The sequence below is a fragment of the Ovis aries genome, chromosome 18 (genome assembly GCF_016772045.2).
Source record: "Ovis aries strain OAR_USU_Benz2616 breed Rambouillet chromosome 18, ARS-UI_Ramb_v3.0, whole genome shotgun sequence".
Taxonomy (NCBI): domain Eukaryota; kingdom Metazoa; phylum Chordata; class Mammalia; order Artiodactyla; family Bovidae; genus Ovis; species Ovis aries.
The window spans coordinates 26,338,725-26,364,860 of NC_056071.1; the positions used below are offsets into that span (position 1 = coordinate 26,338,725).

The 26,136-nt window shown below is 42.3% G+C and overlaps 1 protein-coding gene and 1 pseudogene across 22 annotated transcripts in view; both read right to left on the minus strand.

Annotated features, from left to right (window-relative positions):
• Positions 1 to 26,136, minus strand: part of TJP1 (tight junction protein 1) — a 263,264-nt gene that overhangs the window by 109,134 nt on the left and 127,994 nt on the right. For 8 of the 22 annotated variants that reach the window (XM_060401409.1, XM_060401408.1, XM_060401407.1 and 5 more), the window contains exon 1: positions 3,330 to 3,440. The exons of 12 other annotated variants lie outside the window; for them this stretch is intronic. In XM_060401409.1, coding sequence (XP_060257392.1) covers positions 3,330 to 3,356 — 27 coding nt within the window. In that variant the 5' untranslated portion in view covers positions 3,357 to 3,440. Of the gene's footprint in view, positions 1 to 2,941; positions 2,970 to 3,329; positions 3,441 to 26,136 lie in introns of those variants that run through there. 2 more of the 22 variants (XM_060401400.1, XM_060401404.1) reach the window with 1 other exon arrangement.
• LOC114109263 (U4 spliceosomal RNA) lies at positions 21,877 to 21,957 on the minus strand (annotated as a pseudogene).

Genomic DNA, 26,136 nt, shown 5'->3' on the forward strand with positions numbered 1-26,136 from the left:
GAATTTTCATAAAGCTACGCGCTTCCCCGAAGCAAATACACACCAATCACAAAGTGCCAGAACTAAAACTATGTCGTAACAGCCACTCAAGACATTTCCTATCTACAGGGAGTAATTTTGTAATTATTTTTGTTCATTTAGCTATATTCTACAGTTTTTAACTTTCAAGTGATCAGCTATTAAGGATACAATAAATCAATTCCTACTAAGTGGCGTAAATAATTTCCATACTAAAGTACACTAAAATTTTAGAAATAATCAGTGGGAAAAAAATTCTGAGACAAAATGGAAACTTTTACGCAGCAAAATCTGTAACAGAACAATGCTACATTTTATTGTTTCCTCTGGCATGAACAGCTTGAGTCCACAAGCCGCTAAACTTCCTTCAGACTCTCCATGATTCAACCAATGGAAATGTCTCTAACTGTTTCTGTCATTTTCTCACATAATTAAACAATTCCTTGGTGAGACAGAACTACCCTCAAATTCCTGGTTTCAACTTTTGAATGATTTGCATCAGGTACACTGTTGATTCTGTTTGCAAATTAAGATATATACCACAGATTAAAACTTTTCCTTTATTACTGAAGTTAATATACACAGAGAAGCCTTTTCCACTGAGGAGTTTTTTTAAGCCTCCTACACTTTCTTCTAGTGTTTTATGATTTACCTTCTCTGCATATTTTTCAAACGGATTTTTTTTTTTGGAGGGGGATGGCCTAAGGGCAGAAACAACATGTATTTTCAAAGGATAGTCAACAGTCCCAGCACCCTATACTAATGCATCCTTTCTCCAGAAATCTACAACGTTATTTCTATCACAGTCTCAATTTCCTTTCCTGTAGGCTAGGTGAACTTGGGGAAGTTACCTATCTGTTTCAATTTCCGCATCCATAAATCGGGGATAACAGCAGTGCTCACTTCATAGGGATACTATGAGAATTAAATCAGTTAATTCATATTAAGCACTTAGAACAATAGCTAACACACATTAAATGCTGATAACCATAATCACTAAAAAAACTTGTAAACACACAGATGTTTCTGGACTTTGCGATTCCAATGTCTACTCCTGAATTAAAAGACTGCTTCAAATTACTCTGAATTTATTAGATTTTCTAATAAGGTTTCTTTTTCTTAACTTTCACAGTTATTATCCATTTATTTTATCAGATAAACTTTCTCATCAACACATTAAGTTTTCTAGAATATCACACTGGAATTTTATTTGGAATTGTATTAACATTTATATACCAACTCTAGGAAATGTGACATTTTCTATGGTATCCTCCCCATTCAGAGACTATATTTTCTCGTCTCACTTACTTAAGTTTTATGTCCTTTAAAGTTAAGTTACCAACAATTGCTGTATTTTTCCTAGGTACAACCTTTTTGGAGAAAGAATTAGTGGTATGTATCAGAATTTTAAATGCACATACATACCCTTTGATCCAGAAATTCCATTTTTAACAACGAGACACACAGTAATACTACACACATGCAGAAAAATATAAGGCTATTTATTACAAAATCCTGGAAACAAGTTAAATGTGTATCAGTAACCACCTGCAGCCTATTCATGGAATGGAAAAATATTCAATCATTACAAAGAATATAGAATCAAAGATACTGACTTAGAGTTCTACAAATTATTATGCTAAAAGCAAGAAAAGCAAGCTGCAAATTCATATTTTTTTTTCAAACAGAAGTGGGGGAAACAAAAATATCACATGTAAACTACTGAGTACATACACAGCCTGGTTCTTATTAAGCATTTTAATCATCTTAGAAAATTAAATGTGACTTGGTTGGTTGAGTATTATTTCATTTCCCCCAACTTTTATGGCCTTTCTCTATATAAGATTTAACGGTGGTCCCAAAACACAGCATTTTAGAAAAATAAGCTTTCAACTGACATTCTACTCAAATATTTAAAAATGCAAACGTCACCAAAATGTAATGTTTAACTAGTGATACTTGTTAATATGCCATAAAATCTCAACACCATAATTCATGAGGAAAAGTATGACTCTTTCTAAGGCATCATTTTCCTATGGCAATCCACTGAAAACATTTCTCTCCGTAAGAGAAATATCCTTTTTGGATATAAAGTGCCAGAGAGCACACTACAGGAACACAGTGACATTCTCTACAATATGGAAACAAAGCCTCTCCTCCCCGTAAAGAAGTCCCAGGAAAGTAAACAGTGTAAGACTATTTTAAAAATCATGCGAAAATTTGCCTTTTATTCTAAATCTTTAGATCAAGTTTTACCTTTAGATTGGTCTTTATCTATGTAGAGCAATAAAGGTACACATAAAAGTTTTCTTAAAGAGAGAACACTAAATTCCTTACAAGAATTTACTCACTGATAAACGTAACCGCTAACTTTCAGCCAAAAAACAAAGTCTTGAGTTCAGAAACTTTAGGGCCTAATTATGCCTGGTCCAAGATGCTATGAATAAACATTTCAAACAGTAAAGAAAAAAAAAAAAAAGGCAAAAACATGAAACCAGCACCCGCTTAAGCACCCGATGCTACTTAAAGTAATAAATTGATTTTTGAGAGAGATTTTTTTACTCTTCATATTTCTTTATCCCCGCAACCGTTTACGGTGGAAATGATTAAGTCGTACAAAAGGAGAGGAGACAACTGATTTTTAGGAACTTCAGCTTTTTCATGTAACATACAAACTGGCTTGAAAGCACTGAGAATATGGCACAGTACTTCAAAGCATATGAAAAAACTGATAGGAAAACGTTAGTTTTTTAACGAACCCACAGGTCTTTGTCAATTTTTATTTTTAAAAGTTCACTATCCATTTTTAAGGGCATTGTGCGGTATTTTTGAAAGTGTAACTCGAACTGAACTCTTAAAAAGTGTTAGGAAGTTAGTTTTTCCAATGTCACCTTAAATAAATAAAACAGCGAAAAGATCCTACCTACTCCACAGGGGCTGAGTGCCGTCCCAAAGCCGTGTCGCGGGCGCGCGCATACCAGCGACAGTGACATCAGACCGAAACCACACGGTTTCGCCAGGGACCAGCCACTCCCGCAAAGACTGCAGCCGCCGGGGTAGCCCCGGCCCGCCCGCCGCGCCCCGCGCCCGGCTTCCCGGCAGGACCTGTTGCGCGTCCCCGCCCGCCCTTCTCCCTCCTGCCGTGGGCCGGGGCCGGAGCTGGAGCCGGGACCGGGCAGCGACGCCGCAGCAGTGCACCTGCCCGGGCCCCGGCCGGCCCCGGCCCCGCCGCCCGCCCCCTCCACGGCCCGCCCGGCAGCCCGCGGGCACAGGGAGAAGGGCCCCCAGCGGACACTCCCCACGGTGCTCACCTTGGCGGCCGCGGCCCTGGCGGACATCTTGTCTCTCCCGCGCCGCGCAACGATTCTCGGACCCGAGACTCCGCGCCGCCAGCCGCCGGTTCCTCACGCCGCGGCCCAGATAAACATCTCCCGGGAGCGAGCGGGCGGGGGCTGGGGCGCCGGAGAGGCCCAACCCACAGGGAGGGGACTGAACTCGGACAAAAGTCCGCGCCGCGCCCGCCCCGCCCGGGGCTCCCCGCGGGGTGCGCCCGGCCGGCGCCTCCTTCCCAACGCTACGCCCGCAGCCAAGCCGCGGGCACGTCGGCACGCCGCTCGGCCGCCTCGGGGCCTCCGCCGCCCGCAGTCCGCCCGCCGGCTCTTCGGGGGACGCTTTAGCACGTAACTTTCCGGGAACGAGCCGCAGCAACTGGACGTGGCGTCGGCGGGCTGAGCCGGCGCCGGCAACCGCGGACGACCACGCAAACCTGCCGGCCCGGCCCGGCCCGGCCCACTGAGCATGCCCGGCCTACGGGTGGGGGCTGGGGCGGTGCGATCGACGGAGGCGGGGCCGTAGCAGGAGGGGCGGGGCCACGAGGGCGCGGGGCGAGCGGCCGGTCCGCTTCCTGTCCGGATGCGACCCCTTGTCGCGGAAGGAAAAGCCCAGTTTCCGAAGTAACTTGGAGACGGAGTTTCCTGTTTGTTCGCTGCACGGCCCGGCGGAAAGCGCCCCCGAGGAGCGAGCACCCCCATACCCAGCCTTTGCGACTTGGAGAGAGATGCCCCAGGCCACGACCCCCGCTGCCCGCCTGCCTGAGCCTCGCTGGGAAGTGCTGCCAGGCTGTCGTAGTGGACGGACCGACTGCCCCGCGAACACTGGTCACGGGGTCATGGGCACCCGAGGGCCCACCCACACGAGGCCTTGATAGAGATCCAGCACCACCTTCAACAGCTCATGTAGACAGGGATCCTAAACGCATATTTTTGGCATCAAAAATGCTGGGATTCTCAGTGGCAAGGGGAAGGGGTCGCGGTGGGCAGAGCCGCCAGGATGTCGGGTCCAGTGTCCGGGGGACCGGCCCGCAGTGCAGACGGCCTCGCTAGACACCAAGGAGTATTTCAGAAACCTCTCCGGCCCTCGTTGTTCTGCACTCTGTAAAACGTGAAGCTCTCAAATGGTAACCTAAAGAACCTAGTACAGTGCAGCAAAAGGTACATAAGAAATGGAAAAAAGCAGAAACGATAGTTTCCTCTTTAGAATTCAACTGTTGGGAAAATCTAAGTTAACCAAGAAATACCTGCCTATCATACACAAAAATGAATTAAAATTTCAAACTAAAATACCATACATTTTGCAACCTGAAGCTACGGAACTAAAGTGAAAGTTGTTCAGCCATGTCCGACTCTTTGCGACCCCATGGACTATACAGTACATGGAATTCTCCAGGCCAGAATACTGGAGTGGGTAACCGGTCCCTTCTCCGGGGGATCTTCCCAACCTAGGGATCAAACCCAGGTCTCCCACTTTTCTGGAACTAAAAGTGTTCTGCAAATCAAATCCTTTCTCTTTTATCTTCCTCACCCTGCCCTCCCCCCACAGAAATTATTACAGTCTCTTTTGTTTTAAAGTCATGTTGGATGTGACTTTTGTTTTATTCACTTCAGAACTGTAATGAAATTTTTCTTATATTTTTTTCAATGTGGCGTTATTTTTTATTTTCAAAGATGACCGTGGAAAAACCTTCCACGTTATCTTTATTAATCTACCCATTTAATAAGATGTGCAGTCAGCATGACCTGCCCAGAACCAGATACCATTCCTTTAACAGACCTAAACCTGGAAATGTTTAAAACAAACGCAGAGACCTTTCCTCTTTCCTCATTTGTCACTTTTCACCAGGCCTACTGTACCTGTTAAATGCTAGATTACATAATGATATGTCAAAGATCTAATATATCTGATGACAGTTTTAGTTTATTTTAGTTTTATTTTTGCCATGGTTTTAAAAATAAGGAAGAAATTTAAGCTTGAGAATACTATGCTTTAAAAATTACATTAATAAAAACAGTTCAATAATTGTATGCTTTAAAATTTTTTTCTAGTGGTATTTATAATATCCAAATTAAGCTGTACAACATTTTTAATGCATCTCCAATTCTCTAAAGAATGAAGAGAAAGTTTTTGTCATTTGTAAAAATAAAGGTAAAACCTAGTTGTCAATTTAAAACCTATCTCCACTCCTACAGTTTATTTCTTAGAAAATGCTTTGATAAGAAGTGGAAACCATAAAGCCTAATTTCAGATAGTTGCCCCTTTAACAATGAAGTTTATCCACTGAACATCAAAAAAAAAGTTTCACATGATACCACAACTTTAATGTCTATGTATGGATCTTGTTATAGCTCCTCTGGATCAACTACTTGAGAAGAAATACAAGCAAATTTCAGAGTCTCCTTCAGAATTACAATAAGCTTTAACCAAGAATCTCTTTTGACTGCACAGACTATTTCTGGTCATCTAATGCAAACTGAATAGGAAACTAAAAAACCACAACACTTACAAAGACAACTTCCTGTGGGATTTTTGGTGTCTGTGGCTCAGACTGAAAAAAAAAAAAAAAAAACTGTGTACAAAATCTTTATTAATCTTTTAGAACCATTTATTAAAATGGCTTTGACCAAGTGAACAACTATACCCATACCCACATTTTATATAAGTGTATTTATGTTTCTCTTACCAAAAATATCCTTAGAAAACTGTTATGTGTTATAGTATGAGCGGTGAGTTTACACATGAAATACAAAAGGGAAATATTATAGCACTGCGGAAGAAAAGGAGACAGTCTTGATGATGTCACGAAAGAGGATATATACACAAAATACTAGAATTAGGAGAACTTTTTCAGAGCATCAGAAGAGCAATATAAAATAAATAATTCCACTCTCATTCTTACAGGGTATCTTAAAAACTCTAAAAATTGCTTCAGAGTTTTCCTCTGAAGTGTTGTGTAACACTTAAACAGAGAAATGCTTTGTGAGGCTCATAGCATTTCTACATTTCACAGACCAGTAAAATTTCACACCCACACACACACAAAACCACTTTGGGGTACAATATAGGATGACCAATTTTTAATCTTACTTTATTTTGCAAAGTGAAGACATTTAAAAATAAACATGAACTGTACACTTAAAGATGGTTAAAACTGTAAGTTTTATATAGATTTTGCCACAGTAAAACAAAAATACCGAAAGAACATTACGTGATATCACCAATATCATTTCATTTTTTAAAAGGACAGAGAAGCACTAAAAAGAGGACTTTTAAAATTCAATTCAGAATAAACGACAATCCTTCCTAGGAAGAGCTCCTCCTAAGAAAGAGTGGGGCCGTACTTCCTCTGAGCAGGACACGGCAGGGTCTCTCTCTTTAGGCTCCTGAATGTCACACAGCCAAGCCTACTGTCCATAATCCCATGGAGCCCATGACTACAGTCTCCTCTCCACAGTTCAGTTCCCCGCCTTCTACACTCTCCCAGTGATCATGATCACTGAACCACCACTCCCACCCTGGCCCCTCCCAGCCCAAGCACATATTTCACAGAGAAAACAGAAACAGAGGAATGGAAACTCCCTTATCTTCCTGACAAATATGACACACCGACCCTAACCTCGGGCTTCCCAGGAGACAGTGTGGTAAAGACCCTGCCGCCCAATGCAGGAGACACAAGAGATGTGGGTTCAATCCCTGGGTAGGGAAGATCCCCCGAGAAGGAAATGGCAACCCACTCCAGTATTCTTGGGCTTCCCTGGTGGCTCAGATGGTAAAGACTTTGCCTACAATGCAGGAGACCTGGGTTCTATTCCTGGGTTGGGAAGATCCCCTGGAGGAGGGTATGACAACCAACTCCTGGTAAGCTACAGTCCATGGGGTCTCAAAGAGTTGGACATGCCTGAGCATGCGTGTGTGTGTGCGCGCGCGCGCATGCACACACACACTCTAACACCTGCTTTTCTCCTGGCTCCCTCCCGCTGGGTTAGGAATCCCATCTCGGGGGCTGGCCCTATCAGTTCTCCCGCCATCACCTTTGTCCTCCCTCAGCTAAAGGACTCTACCTCTCAGAATTCATGCTTCCCCTAGTGTCTCCCATCTTAAAAAAAAAACCCACTGACCCACCCAGGCTACCTTCCTAGGTGTGCCAGCACTGCAGCTATACAACCCAGCGCTGGGAGAGCCCTGCACCTGGGTTTAATGCTCTGACTCTGAACAATTTTCATTTTGGATTTGTGTTTAGTAACTGAAGGTTGGACAACGCAAGGCACACTGGAGACCCGGGGCCTCAGCTCACACTGGCCCTGGTTCCTGCGGCCTCTGGGGAGGGCTTCCCAGGCAGTCTGTGCCTCCCTGCCTGACCGGGATAGGCAAGTGCTGGTATCACAGCATCCTGGGTAAGCAAAGCCATCGCTCACCTTGGTAGGAGGGGAGCCTCTTGATCAGCCCCCACTCAGGTACCCGGGCTTCCCAGCCTGGAGATTTAAGGATCCTTGCTGGCTGCTGTCTACTGTGGACGTGGCAGCTTGGCTCCCCTAGACTCTGTGCCCAGCCCGGCTGTTTCAGTCAGGCGTTTGATGAGGAGGAGGTTCTGGTAGGCCCAGCAGACAAATGGGACCCCCAGGGTCCTTGAGGGTCTGTCCTGGTTGTGATTGTCCCCAGGCCCAGGGGTGCTCCCTGTGCCTGTGAGTGAGGAGTACGGTCCTCTCTCTCCTCAACCGTCCTGACTTGGCCGAGGCTGGTCTCTTCTACTGGCTTGAGAGACAACTCCAGGAACAAGCCCTGACATATCAAGTGTGTAATTCAGCTAAGTCCTCCTATGAGTTCTGATCTCTGCATCTAAAACCTGCCCAATACAAAGATACATGATAAATCATATGCACCTTTAATGATACTTTGTCCTGTATTTTGAGCAAAGGATCCCACATTTTCACTCTGCACTGGACCCCACAGGGACACAAGGAGCTCAGAGTCGACCCCTGCTAGACAGCGTTCTCTCTGTTCACGACAAGCTGCCTGAGACGTTCCCTACCCCGCCCCACTCCTGTGTCTCTGTGATCAATTATGTAAAAGACTTGAGTTATAGACAGATGTTCAAAGTTCAGCTAGCCCACACTGCCCATTCCCACTACCCAGGAATAACAGTATTAAATCTAACTAGAGAGTATATACCAGATTGCTTTCTGCGTATTTATGTATGCATATACATGGAAAAAGAGAAAGAGAGAAACATGTAGATATACAGCAATGCCTGTTTTCTTTAAACAAATGATAGACTACATTTACTATCTTACAGTTTATTTTTTCACTTAATATTTTTGTCTTGGAGATGATGTCAAACAATAAAAATCTACCTCATGATTTTTAAATGGCTGTCTAGCATTTCACAGTATGGATGTACCATAGTGTATCTAGGGTTTCACCAGTGGCTTAGAGGGTAAAGAATCCACTTGCAATGCAGAGACCCAGGTTTGATCCCTGGGCGGGGAAGATCCTCTAGAGAAGGGAATGACAACTCACTCAAGTATTCATGCGTGGGAAATCCCATGGAAGGAGGGGCCTGGTGGGCTACAGTCCATGGGGTCGCAAAGAGTTGGACACGACTGAGCACACACATGCACATACCTAGCTAAAATAAAAATTTTAAACTGATACTGTCAACTTGCCAACCAAGGGTACTAGGTCACCCTATCCTGTCTCCCTCACCCATATGAACACTTGATATTAACCTTATACATTTCGCCTGTGTGGTAAACAAAAATGGTATATTACTTGGCGTGCATTTCATTTAATCCTTTTTTTCTGTTGGGTTACTTCTCTTACCACTTTGTTGAAGTTCTCTAAGGATCCCTTTATATTTCATGCATTCTAAGTCTTTTTAGTTTACTGTCTGTGTATGTAAGTATAAGTGTGTATGTGTGTGTGTGTGTGTGAAATAAAATTTCCTTTGGAACAATTTTAGCTTTATAGAAGAGCTGGAAAGATGGTACAAAGTATTCCCTTATACCCTTCATCCAAGTTGCCCCAATGTCAACATTTTATATAACTCTGGTATATGTGTCAAAAGCAAATAATAATTTTCTAACATTACTAACAAAAGTGCATCAAGTTCTACCAACTTCAACTCTAATTTCTCTGATATTCTCCTAATTTTGCAAAGCCTCCTTCTTTCCAAATCTTATGAACACAATTTTGGCCATGTTAATTTTGAGGCTCTAGAATTTCTCAAGTTCAAGTCTATGAGCATGACTATGAAGGAGGCAGAGAATGAATTAAGTTGACAGAGGACAATACACAGGGTACACCTGGAGTTTCATGGTTCTTAGTAAGTTTTTTAAAAATGTCTTTCTCATCTTGCTATTTTTTTTTAATTGAAGTATAGTTGACTTCAACTACACACCAGGGCTTCCCTGCTGGCTCAGAAGGTAAAGAATCCGCCTGCAATGAGGGATACCTGGGTTCAATCCCTGGGTTGGGAAGATGCCCTGGAGAAGGGAACAGCTACCCACTCCAGTACTGTGGCCTGGAGAATTTCATGGACTGCACAGCCCATGGGGTTGCAAAGAGTTGGGGACATGACTGAGTGACTTTCACTTTACATAGTTAATTTACAGTATTGTGTTAGTTTCTGCTGTACAGCAAAGATATTCAGGTATATATAAACACACACATATATATTCTATTTCATATTATTTTTCATTATGGTTTAATTCAAGGAACTTTTTTTCTCAGACTCATCTTTGTAAAATAACTTCTGTGAGATATTTTCTCAGCCTCAGATAACAAATGGAAATTAGAAGAAATCTTTCTATTTCACTTTAGTTTGCAGTCTGTTTCCCAAGTGTACCAAACTCATTGAAGAGAGAGATATGTTTCTTAAAAGAAGCTAAACAGTGTCATCTGGGAAAGAATGTTTGGATTGTTCTTTTACACTTGACACAGGTAGGTATGATAAAACCTTTATAATATGAGTCTTTTAAAACAAATAATAACCAAAAAATATAGAAAAGCTAGTGGAACTTCATTGAAAAAGATGTAAGTTTTTTTCTATTTAACATAATTTCTAAAAGGAAATATATTTGCAAAAGAAACACTGGAAGGAAAACTAAGAACAAATGAAAGGACCTGCCTTCAGAGGAGGGAGGTAACACTAGTAACAAAGAGACTTTTCTAGGCAGACTCTATACTGTGGTTTGACTTTGGAAACAAAAATGTTTTATATATTTTTAAAAAATGAAATCAAGAAGAAAAAAGGCATCTGTAAAAACTGAAAACCAACTGGGGTGAGAATATATAGATTAATTTGGTGCCTTAACCATACAAAGAAAAGAATGGTTTTCAGTGACTTGTCCAAAGTACTTTGATGGAATTCTCAGTGGAATATTTTCTACGGGAAAGGGCACTACGGAGAAAACTTAAATTTCATCCAGTCAGAAAAGACCCTGATGTTGGGAAAGATTGAGGGCAGGAGGAGAAGGGGGCAAAAGAGGACGAGATGGTTGGATGGGATCACCGACTCAATGGACATGAGTTTGAGCCAGCTCTGGGAGATGGTGAAGGACAGGAAAACGTGGTGTGCTGCAGTTCATGGGGTTGCAGAGTCAGACAGGACTTAGCAAATGAACAACAAGTCTGTTACTAATAATATCAGCACTATTATTTCAAAACTTTTATTTATGTGTGTGTGCCTGTGCATTAACTAATCTAAAACTGTTACAAACTCACTAGTGTGCCAATACATATAATGAGTTGTTTTATCTGTGTATTACCTAATATATTAGTATACTTAATATATGTGTTATTATTTACAATAATTTATAATATTAGCATTATCACATTATATATATAATAGTTCAAAGTTAAATGTAAGTATATAACAATCTCAAAGTAATAATGCTGATACAATATATTATTAGCATTAGTATATGCTAATAATAGTAATATTACATGTTTTCACACATTAGTTAATATATCAATACATAGTGCATGTTAACATACACTAACCAAAACTTTTCATTGAAAAGAGAAAAGAGTATAAAATGCAAAGAAGTTAAATAAAAATTTTGCAATTCTAACTTAAGTTAAAAAATCAATTATACTTGATTTTTAAAATATACTTAAGAGAAAAAGAGACATATATGTATTTATATGTACCAGGACTCCCTGCAGATACCAAAATTCATGAAGGTCCCTTATAAAAAATAGTGCAGTATTTGCATATAAACCGATGCACATCTTCCCATACACTTTATATCACCTCTCAGTTCAGTTCAGTTCAGTTGCTCACTCGTGTCCGACTCTTTGTGAGCCCATGAACTGCAACACGCCAGGCCTCCCTGTCCATCACCAACTCCTGGAGTTTATCCAAACTCATGTCCACTGAGTCAGTGATGTCATCCAACCATCTCATCCTCTGTTGTCCCCTTCTCCTCCTGCCTTCAATCTTTCCCCAAATCAGGATCTTTTCAAATGAGTCACCTGTTCGCATCAGGTGGCCAAAATATTGGAGTTTCAGCTTCAACATCAGTCCTTCCAATGTACACCCAAGACTCATTTCCTTTAGGATGGACTGGTTGGATCCCCTTGCAGTCCAAGGGACTCTCAAGAGTCTTCTCCAACACCACAGTTCAAAAGCATCAATTCTTTGGCGCTCAGCTCTTCCCTGGTGGCTCAGACGGTAAAGCGTCTGCCTGCAATGCAGGAGACTGGGGTTCGATTCCTGGGTCGGGAAGATCCCCTGGAGAAGGAAATGGCAATCCACTCCAGCACTCTTGCCTGGAAAATCCCGTGGACAGAGGAGCCTGATTGGCTACAGTCCGTGGGGTCGCAAAGAGTCGGACACAACTGAGCGACTTCACTTTCACTTCAGCTTTCTTTATAGTCCAACTCTCACATCCATACATGACTACTGGAAAAATCATAGCCTTGACTAGACAGACCTTTGTTGACAAAGTAGTGTCTCTGCTTTTGAATATGCTGTCTAGGTTGGTCATAACTTTCCTTCCAAGGAGTATCTTTTAATTTCATGGCTGCAATCACCATCTGCAGTGATATTGGGGCCCAGAGAAATAAAGTCTGACACTGTTTCCACTGTTTCCCCATCTATTTCCCATGAAGTGATGGGACCAGATGCCATGATCTTCGTTTTCTGAATGTTGAACTTTAAGCCAACTTTTTCACTCTCCTCTTTCACTTTCATCAAGAGGCCCTTTAGTTCTTCACTTCCTGCCATAAGGGTGGTGCCATCTGCATATCTGAGGTGATTGATATTTTTTTTGACAATCTTGATTCCAGCTTGTGCTTCATCCAGCCCGGCGTTTCTCATGGCGTTTCTCTCTTCTCTTAAATTCTGCATAGAATTTAAGTAAGCAGGGTGACAATATACAGCCTTGACGTACTCCTTTTCCTATTTGGAACCAGTCTGTTGGTCCATGTCCAGTTCTAACTGTTGCTTCCTGACCTGCATACAGGTTTCTCAAGAGGCAGGTCAGGTGGTCTGGTATTCCCATCTCTTTCAAAATTTTCCAGTTTATTGTGATCCACACAAAGGCTTTGGCATGGTCAATAAAGCAGAAATAGATGCTTATAATACCTGATAGAATGTAAATGCTATGTAAATAACTGCTAGTGTGCAGAAAATTCAAGTTTTGATTTTTGGAACTTTCTGGAATTTTCTTCTGAGTATTTTTTATCTGCAGCTGGGTGAATACATGAAGAGCCCACAGATACAGAAGGCTGACTATATATATGTGTCTTCCAGCTCTTGCCAGAGAAAGGACTACAAACAATAAAAACTCAACAGCAATGAGCCCAACCACTGCCTACACTCCAGCCAGGAATGGATGATCACAAGAAACATATGAGATGGGCTTCCCTGGTGGCACAGATGGTAGAGACTCTACCTGCAATTCAGTAGGTGTGGGTTCAAATCCAGGGTCAAGAAGACCCCTGGAGGATGGTGGCTACCCACTACAGTATTCTTGCCTGGAGAATCCCATGGACAGAGGAGCCTGGCAGGCTATGGTCCATGGGGTCACAGAGTTGGATACGACTGAAAGACTAGCGCTTACTTACTCCCCCAGATATCCTGAGATATACTGTGCTGGAAAGCAAGGGCACTCTCAAGGGGTAATGGTGCCAAGGGAGACAGAAGCCAACAAGTAGCTCCCAAGGCCCAAAGACAAAACAATTTGAGCCTCAAAAAAACGCAAATGATTGAAACACATTGAATATCTAAAACCCATGATGAGTTCATAATACAAGCATACCTCATGTTATTGTACTTTGCATTTTTTATAAACTGAAGGCTGTCAAGGATGGCTAGCATTTTTAGTAACCAACTACTTTTAAATTAAGGTATATACATTGTTTTTTCAGACACAATGCTATTATTGCACACAGACTATAGTATAGTGTAAACATATCTCTTGTATGCACTGGGAAATAAAATAATTTGTCTGACTCTACTATGATATTCACTTTATTGCAGTGGTGTGGATTAGAACCTTTCATATCTTTGAAGTCTGGCTGTAATATCAAAAACGTGGGGAAAAAAGAAAGAGACACCCCAAACCACTATGAATTGAGTAGCTCTGGATATAACTAGTGCACCAACTCCTTATTCTGTAAGCCATCAATTAAAAGGATCAGCTGTCCGAACATGCTGCAGATAACTAAGTGACTCTAATTGATGAGGAAAGTTCCTTATAAAAGAAACTCCAGCTAACAAAATCTGGAAGAAATGATAGAGTTAGGAAATCATTGCCTTATAATAACTGAAATAACAGATTCATGTAATGATCATCAAAGGGTCAGCCCACCCGTCAGTGTTAGCATCAACGAAAGTAAGACAATTCTCCACATGACGAGACTGGAAGCATGTGGGTCCTCTTTAAAAAGGACACCTGCTCCAGGAGTGGCACTGAATGACATTCACCCACTAAGCAACTTTCACAAACAGAAGTACAGGAGCTAGAGATGCATGTCAAATGATCCCAAAAGGAAGCAGCCACACAAATACAGAATGCGGGAGGTTCTTTGTAGGAAAACAGACCAGTCTTCAAAGCAGATCAATTGGCAAAAAGAAAAGAAAGGCAAGTTGGGACTGCTATAGACTTTATGTGGGCAGAATCCTTTTCAAATCTACCTGCTGCAAAAAGAGACAACTGGGAAATTTTAATTATGGACTAAGTGCTGAGAATACCACGACATGACCACGCTAGCGGCTACCTAAGCAAGGTCTCCTTTTTCAGGGGAGGCATATTGAAACATGCAGAGCTGAAACAGCACCATGGGACTTGCTTGAAAATACTTTAGCAAAGAGAAAACTTTTAAAACAGAGGCCAAAAAACAGGCAGCAAAATATTGAAAATTGTTGAATCCAAATGATGGGCATATAAGAGGTTTAATGCGTTATTCTTTCTACTTCAGGGTAGGTTTGAATGGTGGTATGCATTTGAAATCTGTTATGAAAATACACCCATGAGCACAGGTAGATACATTGCAAATAACTGTCATAAATTCCTGCAGAATCCCTTTGGATGTCCCACTGCAATGTGACATGGCAGCTCTTCTTGGCATGAGGGAGAGTCCTTTTCCCCCTTGAATCTGGGCAGCAGCATGACTTGTTCCAAAGGGCGAACACAGCACGAGCAGAGGCCTGAAAAGCACCTGGCTTGCTCTCTCTCGTTGCAGACACCCCTGCAACCCACAGGAAGGAACCCAGGTTAGCCTGCAGGAGCGGTCACAGGGGAAAGAAATGAGATGCTTGGGCTGACAGTCTGCCGGCCTCCAGACATACGAGCAAGGAAATTCTAGTTCCACAGTCCCAGCCAAGTCACAGGCTGATGGCATCTGCGTGAGCCCAGGTGAGTCTAGCAAAAGGAACTACTCAGCTCATCTGAGCCCAAACAGAGAGCCCACAGAACCATGATTATGTTTAAAGATGCTAAGTATGGGGGTGGCCGGTTACAAAGCAAGGACAAACTGATATGTAAACTAAACCTGTAGGAGTACTACACAAACATATGCAAAACATCACCAGCTTCTTAGTACTGTGGGGCAAAGGCACGCACTCTGTCAGGGTATCTGAAAGGGAGTTTCAGAGCACTGGAAAATGATGCACTGAAACTGCTCTAGAGACAGGGCAGGCTTGAGTAGTCTGCCTCCTTTTGTATGTATAAAAAGAAGAGGCCTGAAGAAGAGGCTCCTTCATGCCAAGAAGAGCTAAAAAACCAATCAGTCCCTCCACAGATAAAGGCAAGTATGCCAGATAAACTAAGGGAACATTTTTCTTTTCAGGACTAAAAAGGTCTGGCTGTGACCCTGGTCACCATGATCAGACGTGACACAAAAGCCTTTGGGATGGTTGGCGGATGGCCCTGCCTGTCTCCTCAGACACACCCAACTAGCCAGTGCTATAGAGAGCCTGCCTGACCCTCCCTCCCCCTAGGGCCGCGCTGCGACTGCCTGGTACCCAGGAACACATCTGGGCCACCTTCCAACAGGGCAGATTTCACCCTGTGAACCCCAAGAACAGATCATGTCTCCTCTTTACGACAGATGTTCACCAGCAGATGATGGATTCATGGGATTAATTAGAGAGTGCTCAGGGCATCATGGATAAACTAGGCAAAGTCACTGAGGTACACAGGGATGCTTCAGCTAAGGTATTTTTTACTAAAAGAAAATATGAAAAGATTTTAAACTATGATCAATTTAGCTGATTTACACAGCTTTAAATTGATCTTCGTAAGGACTGTGTAGCTCATCTTAGTGTCATTAGCGAAATATTGCACTCATAAAAGAAAATTTCAACATAGTTAAATATTTCTCCAAATATTTCTCCATAATAGCTATTTATTTGGAAATATTTGAAAGTTGATTTGCTCCTTTAATTTTTGGTGAATATGACTATTTTCAGTACATTAGAATCACTTTGCACACCCTTGCCACCACATTTACATGCTAATTTATCCAGTCTCTTCATTTATATTTTTAAAGGTGCAGTATGGTTTTTTGTAAGTACATTTTTTGTTTGTTTGTTTATTTATTTTTGGCTGTGTTGGGTCTTCGTTGCCATGGGGACTTTTCTCTAGTTGCAGTCATCCGCGGCTATTCTCTAGTTGCAGTGCACAGGTTTCTCATTGCAGTGGGTTCTCTGTTGCTGAACACAGGCTCTAGATGCACGGGTTTCAGTAGTTGTGGCACTTGGGCTCAGCAGTTGTGGTTCCCAGGCCCCAGAGTACAGGCTCAACAGTTGTGGCGCACAGGCTTAGTTGCTCCGTGGCAGGTGGGATCTTCCTGGATCAGGGATCGAACCCGTGTCTCCTGCATTGGCAGGCAAATTCTTTACCACTGAGCCACTAGGGAAGGTCCCTATAAGCACATTTTTTTAAAGCACAAGAATCTTGAAAGTAAATAACTAAATTTTATACTATTTTGAATTAGCAAATTATTATTCAGTAAATGCTGTAAACCATGCGGGAGACCTAGGTTCGATTCCTGGGTCAGGAAGATCTCCTGGAGAAGGAAATGGCAACCCACTCCAGTACTCTTGCCTGGAAAATCCCATGGACAGAGGAGCCTAGTAGGCTACAGTCCACTGGGTTGCAAAGAGTCAAATACAACTGAACGACTTCACTCACTCAAATGCTTGTAAAAGCTTTTATGGACTATGGATTTGGATCAACATTATGCAACTTTAACAATATTTTGGGGAAGAACAGACTTTCAAAAAAAATTTTTTTTTAAGTGGTGGCTGCTTTGTTACCTGTGAAATTACACTTACAGAGGACACATGGAAATCTGAGGCTGAGCTGAAGGTACACCAGGAACTAAGGGTCCCAGACATATCCCTCACCTGGGAGAGGCTTTGAGCTCCTGGCAGCTCTGCCTTCTCTTCTGGAAAGGGCCACACAAAGGGCTAGGAAAAGCCATTAACTCATTATCTTTCTACTTAAAACTAAAACAAATGTTCTCTTTGGCTAACAAAGTGTGGACACACATGCTGAAAGCATCAAAGAGAACGTGATGGAAATATCTGGAAAAGGTCTTCTGGGACTAACGTTTCCTTATCTACACAGCAGTGGGGGTGTGAGATGGGGGTTGACTCCAAGGGATTCGTGTGGGTGGGGCAGGGCTGGATTAATTCTAAGACCCTTTCCAGCTGTGACTTTCAGTGATCTGAACAGTCAAAAACTGAAGATCCTTCTCATTCCTGAGGCCAGGAGGCCACTGTGGGATGTGGTTATTTGGAGGTCTTACAAGTTTGGGAAATATACCTATTATAAAACCATATACTTTGTTTCTGTGAAAAGCTAACATTAGACCAGTTCACTGTTAAATGTGATTAATATTTCCACAAGAGAGTACATATTTATATAAAATGAAAAGTTTTATAACAACTGGACAAATTAAAAAACACATAAAAATCCAACTTAATTTAAATCTGTATGTGAGAGTATGTTTTGAAAGGGTGTGGTTTCCTGGCTGGGTTGTTTGGAAACATTCTGACAAAGCCAAATTCACTTCTCTGATATCCTAAGTCAGCAAGGAACAGGAGCCTAAAATAGCACAGAAAAGGATATTCCTATACATATAATCAATTTAAATCAACTAAGAACAGTGATTTTAAAAAGATTTCTAATCTGTATTCTCCTAATTCCCTTTTAGAGACAGTCTACACAATTAGCTGGATTGGAAAATGTAGCAACACTTCACATACTTTTCACTCATTCACTCATTCAGTTCAGTTCAGTTCAGTCGCTCAGTCGTGTCCGACTCTTTGCGACCCCATGAATCGCAGCACGCCAGGCCTCCCTGTCCATCACCAACTCCCGGAGTTCACTCAGACTCACGTTCATTGAGCCAGTGATGCCATCCAGCCATCTCATCCTCTGACATTCCCTTCTCCTCCTGCCCACAATCCCTCCCAGCATCAGAGTCTTTTCCAATGAGTCAACTCTTCTCATGAGGTGGCCAAAGTACTGGACTTTCAGCTTCAGCATCATTCCTTCCAAAGAAATCCCAGGGTTGATCTCCTTCAGAATGGACTGGTTGGATCTCCTTGCAGTCCAAGGGACTCTCAAGAGTCTTCTCCAACACCACAGTTCAAAAGCATTAATTCTTCGGCGCTCAGCTTTCTTCACAGTCCAACTCTCACACCCATACATGACTACTGGAAAAACCATAGCCTTGACTAGACGGACTTTAGTCAGCAAAGTAATGTCTCTGCTTTTGAATATGCTATCTAGGTTGGTCATAACTTTTCTTCCAAGGTGTAAGCGTCTTTTAATTTCATGGCTGCAGTCACCACCTGCAGTGATTTTGGAGCCCAAAAACATAAAGTCTGACACTGCTTCCACTGTTTCTCCATCTATTTCCCATGAAGTGATGGGACCAGATGCCATTTTCTGAGTGTTGAGCTTTAAGCCAACTTTTTCACTAATTAATCCTCAGCAAATATTTCTTCCTTGGTGGCTCAGACACTAAGAATTGCCTGCAATGCAGGAGAGCCAGCCAGGTTCTATCCCTGGCCAGGAAGATCTCCTAGAGAAGGGAATGGCCACCCACTCCAGTACTCTTGCTTGGGAAATCCTACGGACAGATGAACCTGGTGGACTGTAGTTCATGGGGTCGCATGACTGAGTGACTAACACTTAATTTTTTACAAATATTTATATATCTCTTAGTATGTGCCAGAAATAATATCTGTTGATTTTTTTTCCAGTTTTTCTTTTTCATACTCCTGCTTTTGTTAGGTACGAGGCCATATTCAGATAACTCAAGCATACTTGTAAAACTGAAATATAGTTGATTTACAACACTGTGTTAATTTCTGCTAAATAAATAAATAATTTTAAAAGAATACCTTTAAAATACGGTACTAAAACCAGAATGCTCTCTTACTAAGGGAGAAACACACCTCTCAGGGTCACCCCTCACATTGCAGTGTCAGGAGGAACAAAGAGATATCCAAGTACTTGCTTGCTCTTCACCATCCCCATCCCCCACAATGGAAACACAGTTCCAGCTGGACTTAACTTGTGCTTCTCCGACTATTGTTAAGAGAAGCTATTCTTGTAATGACCACCTTTTAGAGAGTCAATCCAGGACACAGCAATAACAGATAAAAAACCATAATAATATAACATTTAATAAGTAATTATACACATATTATTGCTTTAACCTAAAAAATAGGTACTTATAGAAATTATATTATTCTGCATTATTTCTCTTTCTGTTACATAAATGTTATTATTTAAATAAAACAAACAATGGAATTTGAGTGGCAATCAGTAGTAATTAACAGGAGAAAAATGATACATGAGAAATATGTAATAATATCACTGTTTGCATGATATGTCTTTCCCATTCTTTTACTTTCAACCTCTTTGAATCTAACGGACTTTTTTTAAAATCCAGCCTGACAATCTGTGAATTTTGATTGGAGTGTTTAATCCATGCACATTTAGTTTTATAACTTATCTAGTTGGAAGTATCTCTGCCATCTGGATATTTATTTTCTATACGACTCTGTGTTTTGTTCCTCTATTCCTCCTCTATTGCCTCTTTTTCAGTAAGTAGTTGTTTTGTTATGTATCATTTTCATTTTTTCATGGACCTTTGGACTATTTTTGGTTTTAGTTCTCTTCCTGCATGCTAGGTCACTTCAGTCATGTCGACTCTTTGCAATCCCATGGACTGTGGCCCTCCAGGTTCCTCTGTCCATGAGCTTCTCCAGGTAAGAATACTGGAGTGGGTTGCCATTTTCTTCTCCAGGGGATCTTCCTGACTGACCCAGGAATCAAACCTGGGTCTCCTGCACTGCAGGCAGATTCTTTACCATCTGAGCCACTACTATTTAACTACCATATACACACACACACACACACACACACACACACACGTCCTGTTCCTTTCTGCTCCATGACACCATAGGGTATTAGTATCATTACTCTGTTTCCTTTCCCTATAATACCTGCCTACCTTTGTCAAGCCCACAGGACATCAAGCTTTCCTCTCAACAAAAACGAGCAGGTTTTCAGACTTGTAGTAATTCATTTCCACCTCTCCAAAAATGTCCACCCACTTCATATCTACAGGCTTGTTAATCAGGTTGTCTGCATCTACAAATTCATCAAATGAGCTACATCTAAAAGATCCACTGTTTTATTAAAAAAAAAAAACTCTTCATTTTGAAACAATTACAGATTCAGGAGAAACTGCAAAGCAATGTACAGGGAAGTTTCATGTTGCCTTCACCCTGACCACACTGAGGTCAACACCAAACATATCCCCAGGACAACGCTGCTACCAAAAATGCACATAGGACAACCAGAGACTGTCTGGATTTCATGAGCTGTCTGTGCATGGGTGCCTGCTCTATGCTGCTTGTTTTAACCACAACCACCGCCCCCCCAAGACATTCACTCATACTCGGCCTTTCCCACAGGGCTGCTTCCTATCAGCCCTTCATAACCACACCCATCCTGTCCCCCATTCCCTGACCCGGCAACTAGCGATCTGATCTTCATCTCTGTAATTACATTACTTCACAAATATTACATACATGTAATCACAAGGTATGTAAGCTTTCAGAACTGGCTTTTTTCACTTGGCACAGTTTCCCTGAGATTTCCACAAGCTGCAGCACATCCCAGACGCTCGTTCCTTCTTGGTGCTGAGTGGTGTCCATGGTATGGATGGAGCACAGTCTGCTCAACCATCACTCACTGAAGGATACCGTCATGGGCAAACCCACTATGAGTGTCTGTGTACTGACCTCAGCATGGAAATAACTCCTCACTTCTCTGGGATAAATGCCCAAGAATTCAAAAGCTGAGTCCCTACAGTGAGTCCACGTTTAGTTCTGAAAGGAACTGCCCACCTATTTTCCAGGGAAGCTGCACCACTTTACATCCTCACAGCAGTGACTGAGGGATCCAGATACTCTGCGTCTTCAGTATTGTCCATAGGTTACCCTTTAGCCACTCTGATGACTAAGTGTGTAATGGTATCTTAGATGGTTTTAGTTTGCATTTCCCTAATGGCTAATGATATTGAACAGCTTGTCAGGTGTGGGGTGTTTTTGTTTTTGTTTTTGTTTTTGTTTTTTTGGCCACATCACAAGATCTTCATTCCTGACCAGGAACTGAACCCAGGCTCTTGGCCCTGAAAGTGCAAAGTCCTAACCACTGAACTGCCAGGAAATTCCCCCACTTTCCCAACAAATTTTTCTTTACTGTTATTTTGAGAGTTCTTTAAACAGTCTGGATATAAGCACTTTGTTGGATTCCTGGTTTGCAAACATTTTTTTCCAGTAAATAGCTTATCTGAATCCTTTCAACAGACTCTTTCCCAGAGCAAAGGCTGGTTTGATGAATTAGAACTTATCAATTTTTCCCTCTTATGAATCACACTTTGAGTATCAAGTCTAAGAGTTTCCAGCCCTGTTCTAAGTCCTGAAGATCTTCTCTTACATTGTTTTCTAGAAGTTCTATAGTTTTACATTTTACATTTAAGTTTGTCTATCTTTTTTTTTTTTCAATTAGCAATAATCATACCTTGTAAACCTCACTGGTTATGATACTGCCACTGTGCAAAGCTTGACTGTCATTCTTCAGTTCAGTTCAGTTCCTCAGTTGTGTCTGACTCTTTATGAACCCATGGACTGCATCACACCAGGCTTCCCTGTCCACCACCAACTCCCAGAGCTGGCTCAAACTCATGTCCATTGAGTCGGTGATGCCATCCAACCATCTCATCCTTTATTGCCCCCTTCTCCTCCTGCCTTCAATCTTTCCCAGCATTGGGGTCTTCTCTAATGAGTCAGTTCTTCACATTAGTTGGCCAAAGCACTGGAGCTTCAGCTTCAGCATCAGTCCTTCCAATGAATATTCAGGACTGACTTCCTTTAGGATTGACTGGTTTGATCTCCTTGCTGTCCAAGGGACTCTCAAGAGTCTTCTCCAACACCTCGGTTCAAAATCATTAATCTTTAGCACTCAGCTTTCTTTATGGTCCAACTCTCACATCCATACATGACTACTGGAAAAACCATGACTTCGATTTTGTGGGCAAACTAATCTCTCTGCTTTTTAATATGCTGTCTAAGTTTGTCATAACCTTTCTTCCAAGGAGCAAGCGTCTTTTAATTTCATGGATGTAATCACCATCTACAGTGATTTTGGAGCCCAAGAAAATAAAATCTGTCACTGTTTCCATTGTTTCCCCATCTGTTTGCCATGAAATGGTGGGACCAGAGGCCATGATCTTCATTTTTTTGAATGGTGAGTTTTATGACAGCTTTTTCACTCTCGGTTTTCACTTTCATCAGGAGGCTCTTTAGTTCCTCTTTGCTTTCTGCCATAAGTGTGGTGTCATCTGCATATCTGAGGTTATTGATCTTTTTCCCAGCAATTTTTATTCCAGTTTGTGCTTCATCCAGCCTGGCACTTCATATGATGTACTCTGCATATAAGTTAAATGAGCAGGGTGACAACATACAGCCTTGACATACTCTTTCCCAATTTGGAATCAGTCTGTTGTTCCATGTCCAGTCTAACTGTTGTTTCTTGACCTGCATATAGATTTCTCAGGAGACAGGTAAGGTGGTCTGGTATTCCCATCTCTTTAAGAATTTTTCACAGTTTGTTGTGATCCACACAGTCAAAAGCTTTAGTGTAGTCAATGAAGCAGATGTTTTCTTAGAACTCTCTTGCTTTTTCTATGATCCAACCAATGTTGGCAATTTGATCTCTGGTTACTCTGCCTTTTCTAAAACCAGTTTGAACATCTGGAAGTTCACGGTTCACGTATTGCTGAAGCCTGGCTTGGAGAATGTTGAGCATTACTTTACTAGCATGTGAGATGAGTGCAATTGTGTGGTAGTTTGAGCATTCTTTGGCATTGCCTTCCTTTGGGATTGGAATGAAAATTGACCTTTTCCAGTCCTCTGGCCACTGCTGAGCTTTCCAAATTTGCTGGCATATTGAGTACAGCACTTTAACAGCATCATCTTTTAGGATCTGAAATATGCAACTGGAATTCCATCACCTCTACTAGCTTTGTCCATAGTAATGCTTCCCAAGGCCCATTATCATTTTTAAACTACCCAAATGGATAAGTTACACCTCTCTCAGAGAAAATAGTTTTAAAGCAAAGATATAATTTGAACTTGTGGGAAAAAAGTTTTAGTTTAGTTGAGAAAGTTGCCCTTATCTGATGACTTAACTTTTAAGCAGTTATTAAAAAATGAGTCGTCATCTCACCATATGAGTTTTTGCCTCAGCCTAAACATAACAGCAAACACCTTAGGTGCAATTGCTCCGTCTTTTCATTGGTTTCTTACACGTCGTCAAAGACCATCAAGCAGTTCTGAAGAAATAGCATACAAATATTCAGACCTCTTTTCTCCATTCTCATCCTCAATGTGTGTCCAAATCAGAGAAGAACATGCCTTTTATCTGCACTTTGGAAAAAGGATTTGGGGGGTGACAGTGCAGGGAATACTATTTTATGTCAGGTCAAAGTTTTAACATTACATCATGCCTGAGAACACCACCAGCCATTGGGTTGACAATCTCTTTGTCTTTCTATAAATGCAAACATTGCATTAAGTGCTTTTAAATATTCTGAGGAAGCTGAAAAGTAACCAAACACTTGCTTTTGGAAAGCATCTCAGGTGAATCTTTTTAGGAGTGTTGTGTATGAGGTGTGCAGCCATGTAGCATGTGAGACCATTTCAGTTTCTTCACTCAGACTAACTGGGATTCACATTTGCTCTGTCTACTGAACAGACAGATAAACAGAGTAGGACAAGATATCAACAACCTTGCACTGTTTGCTTACTGAGATATCATTTAAAACTTCACAGAAACCAAGGAAAGTGTTACTTGCTCAGTCATGCCTGACTCTGCAACCCCATGTACTATAGTCCGTGAGGCTCCTCCATCTGGATTTTCCAGGCAAGAATACTGGAGTGGATTGCCATTTCTTTCTCCAGGGAATCTTCCTGACACAGGGATCAAACCCAGGTCTCCTGCATTGCAGGCAGACTCTTTATGGTCTGAGCCACAGAAATGAAGATGATCTGAAATGTCAATTTTTAAATCAAAACACCTCACAGCTGGGTAGAACACTTCTGCTGCCCCGAACTGACGCACCCCTGACCTACTGCAGAAGCAGATGTTGGACAAGCCCTGATAGGATCAGACCTAAGCCACACGGCTCAACACGTCTGCCAGGGAGATTTCCTCTTTCTTGCCCACGTGGCATATTATTGCAACTTCTGGACTGGGAAATGTAACCTTCCTTAGTTTCATAGAGTAGTCGGGCAATAAGGTCGTATTGCATTCCTGTGGCCTGCCAGAGATTCTTCCACACCAGCTAGTCTCAACTGCATATTGGTGTCTTTAGCGGAGATGGGGGACTTTTGCTTGACTGGGAAATACCTGCCTATCTCAGCTCCAGGTGGTGGGCTCCCCTCTGCCCTTCCGCAGCCCCCTCCCCATGCCCTGCTCCCGCTCCATTCTGGCTGCTGCACTCTAGGCTCTCTTTGGGTCACCTGCTCTTCCTGATCCAGTCCTCCTGGTCCCCGTGCCTCTTTTTATCTGTTGTTAAAATTTCATGGTCATTCTGTCTTTTTCAGTGAGGTCTGGGCGATGCTGCCACTGCTATTGCAATTGTTTTCATTTTAATCATCTGAATCCTTAGAAAGCATGATCAGAATGTTCACAATGTTTAATACTTTAACCAGCACTATCTCAACACAAAGCACACAGTTAACCAACAGTCAACACCGAATTCTTAATGCTTGGGTTGCATCACCCTTAATTATACACTTAAACCTCCCCGGCTCGGTGATGCAACAATGGTGCATTTACTGTGACCTGCAAATCGTGGTGCCACCAGCGGTCAGCACAGAAATAGTGACAGCTGGCACAGAAGGCAAACAAACCACACAGGAGCCATGAAACACTAAAATGGTGTTGTTTCCAGCCCCTATTTGGGGGGAGGGGACCATCTTATGGGCTTTGTACTCCCCTTCACCCAACCTTCAGTACCCATCACCAGAAGCCAGGGTTTCATGTCCCAGGGTATGATTTCTTGGGACACAGGATACTGAGTGCTAGAATGAGGACACTCCATGCCAAAGAAGTCAGTGAATCCCTCAGGGACACCACAGAAGAGCCTTCTAGGGGGCCCTGGGCCAGGATGACCCCAACACTCTGGCTGCAGTGGAACCTTTCTGGACAATCATGGGGAGACGGCTCAGAGAGCAGATAAATGGGCACGCCCCACCTTCTTCTCAGCTACATCCCCACTTCATACCTAGACCAAAAGTTATAACTGTCCACAGCCTCCTCACTCCCCAAAAAGAAGAGGGGCAGGCTCTGAACCTGGAGAGAGCAGTGTGCAGACTTCCTCAGACATTGCTACTCAAAGGCACACAGGAGAGCTGCCTGCAGCAGCACCTGCCATGAACACAAAGCACTGGTCTTCACCATCCACTGTATTTCTCTATTAGATGCCACACACCATTCTGCATGTCTGGGATACAAGAAAGAATAGAGAGAATGTCTCTCTCCTCAAAGCCTCTCTCCTCCTAGAGGAGGAGACGATATATGAGAAAAGAACCAGAGAACGAGGGCTGAGAGCAGGTGGAGACAAGGGAAGCAGAGAACAAGGAGGTTTGCTTGGATGGGGGCTTGGGGAAGGCATGCCCAGGAGGCAGGTCAGTGGGAGGGTAACATCTGACACAGAAAAACGTGGCCCCAAGAATAA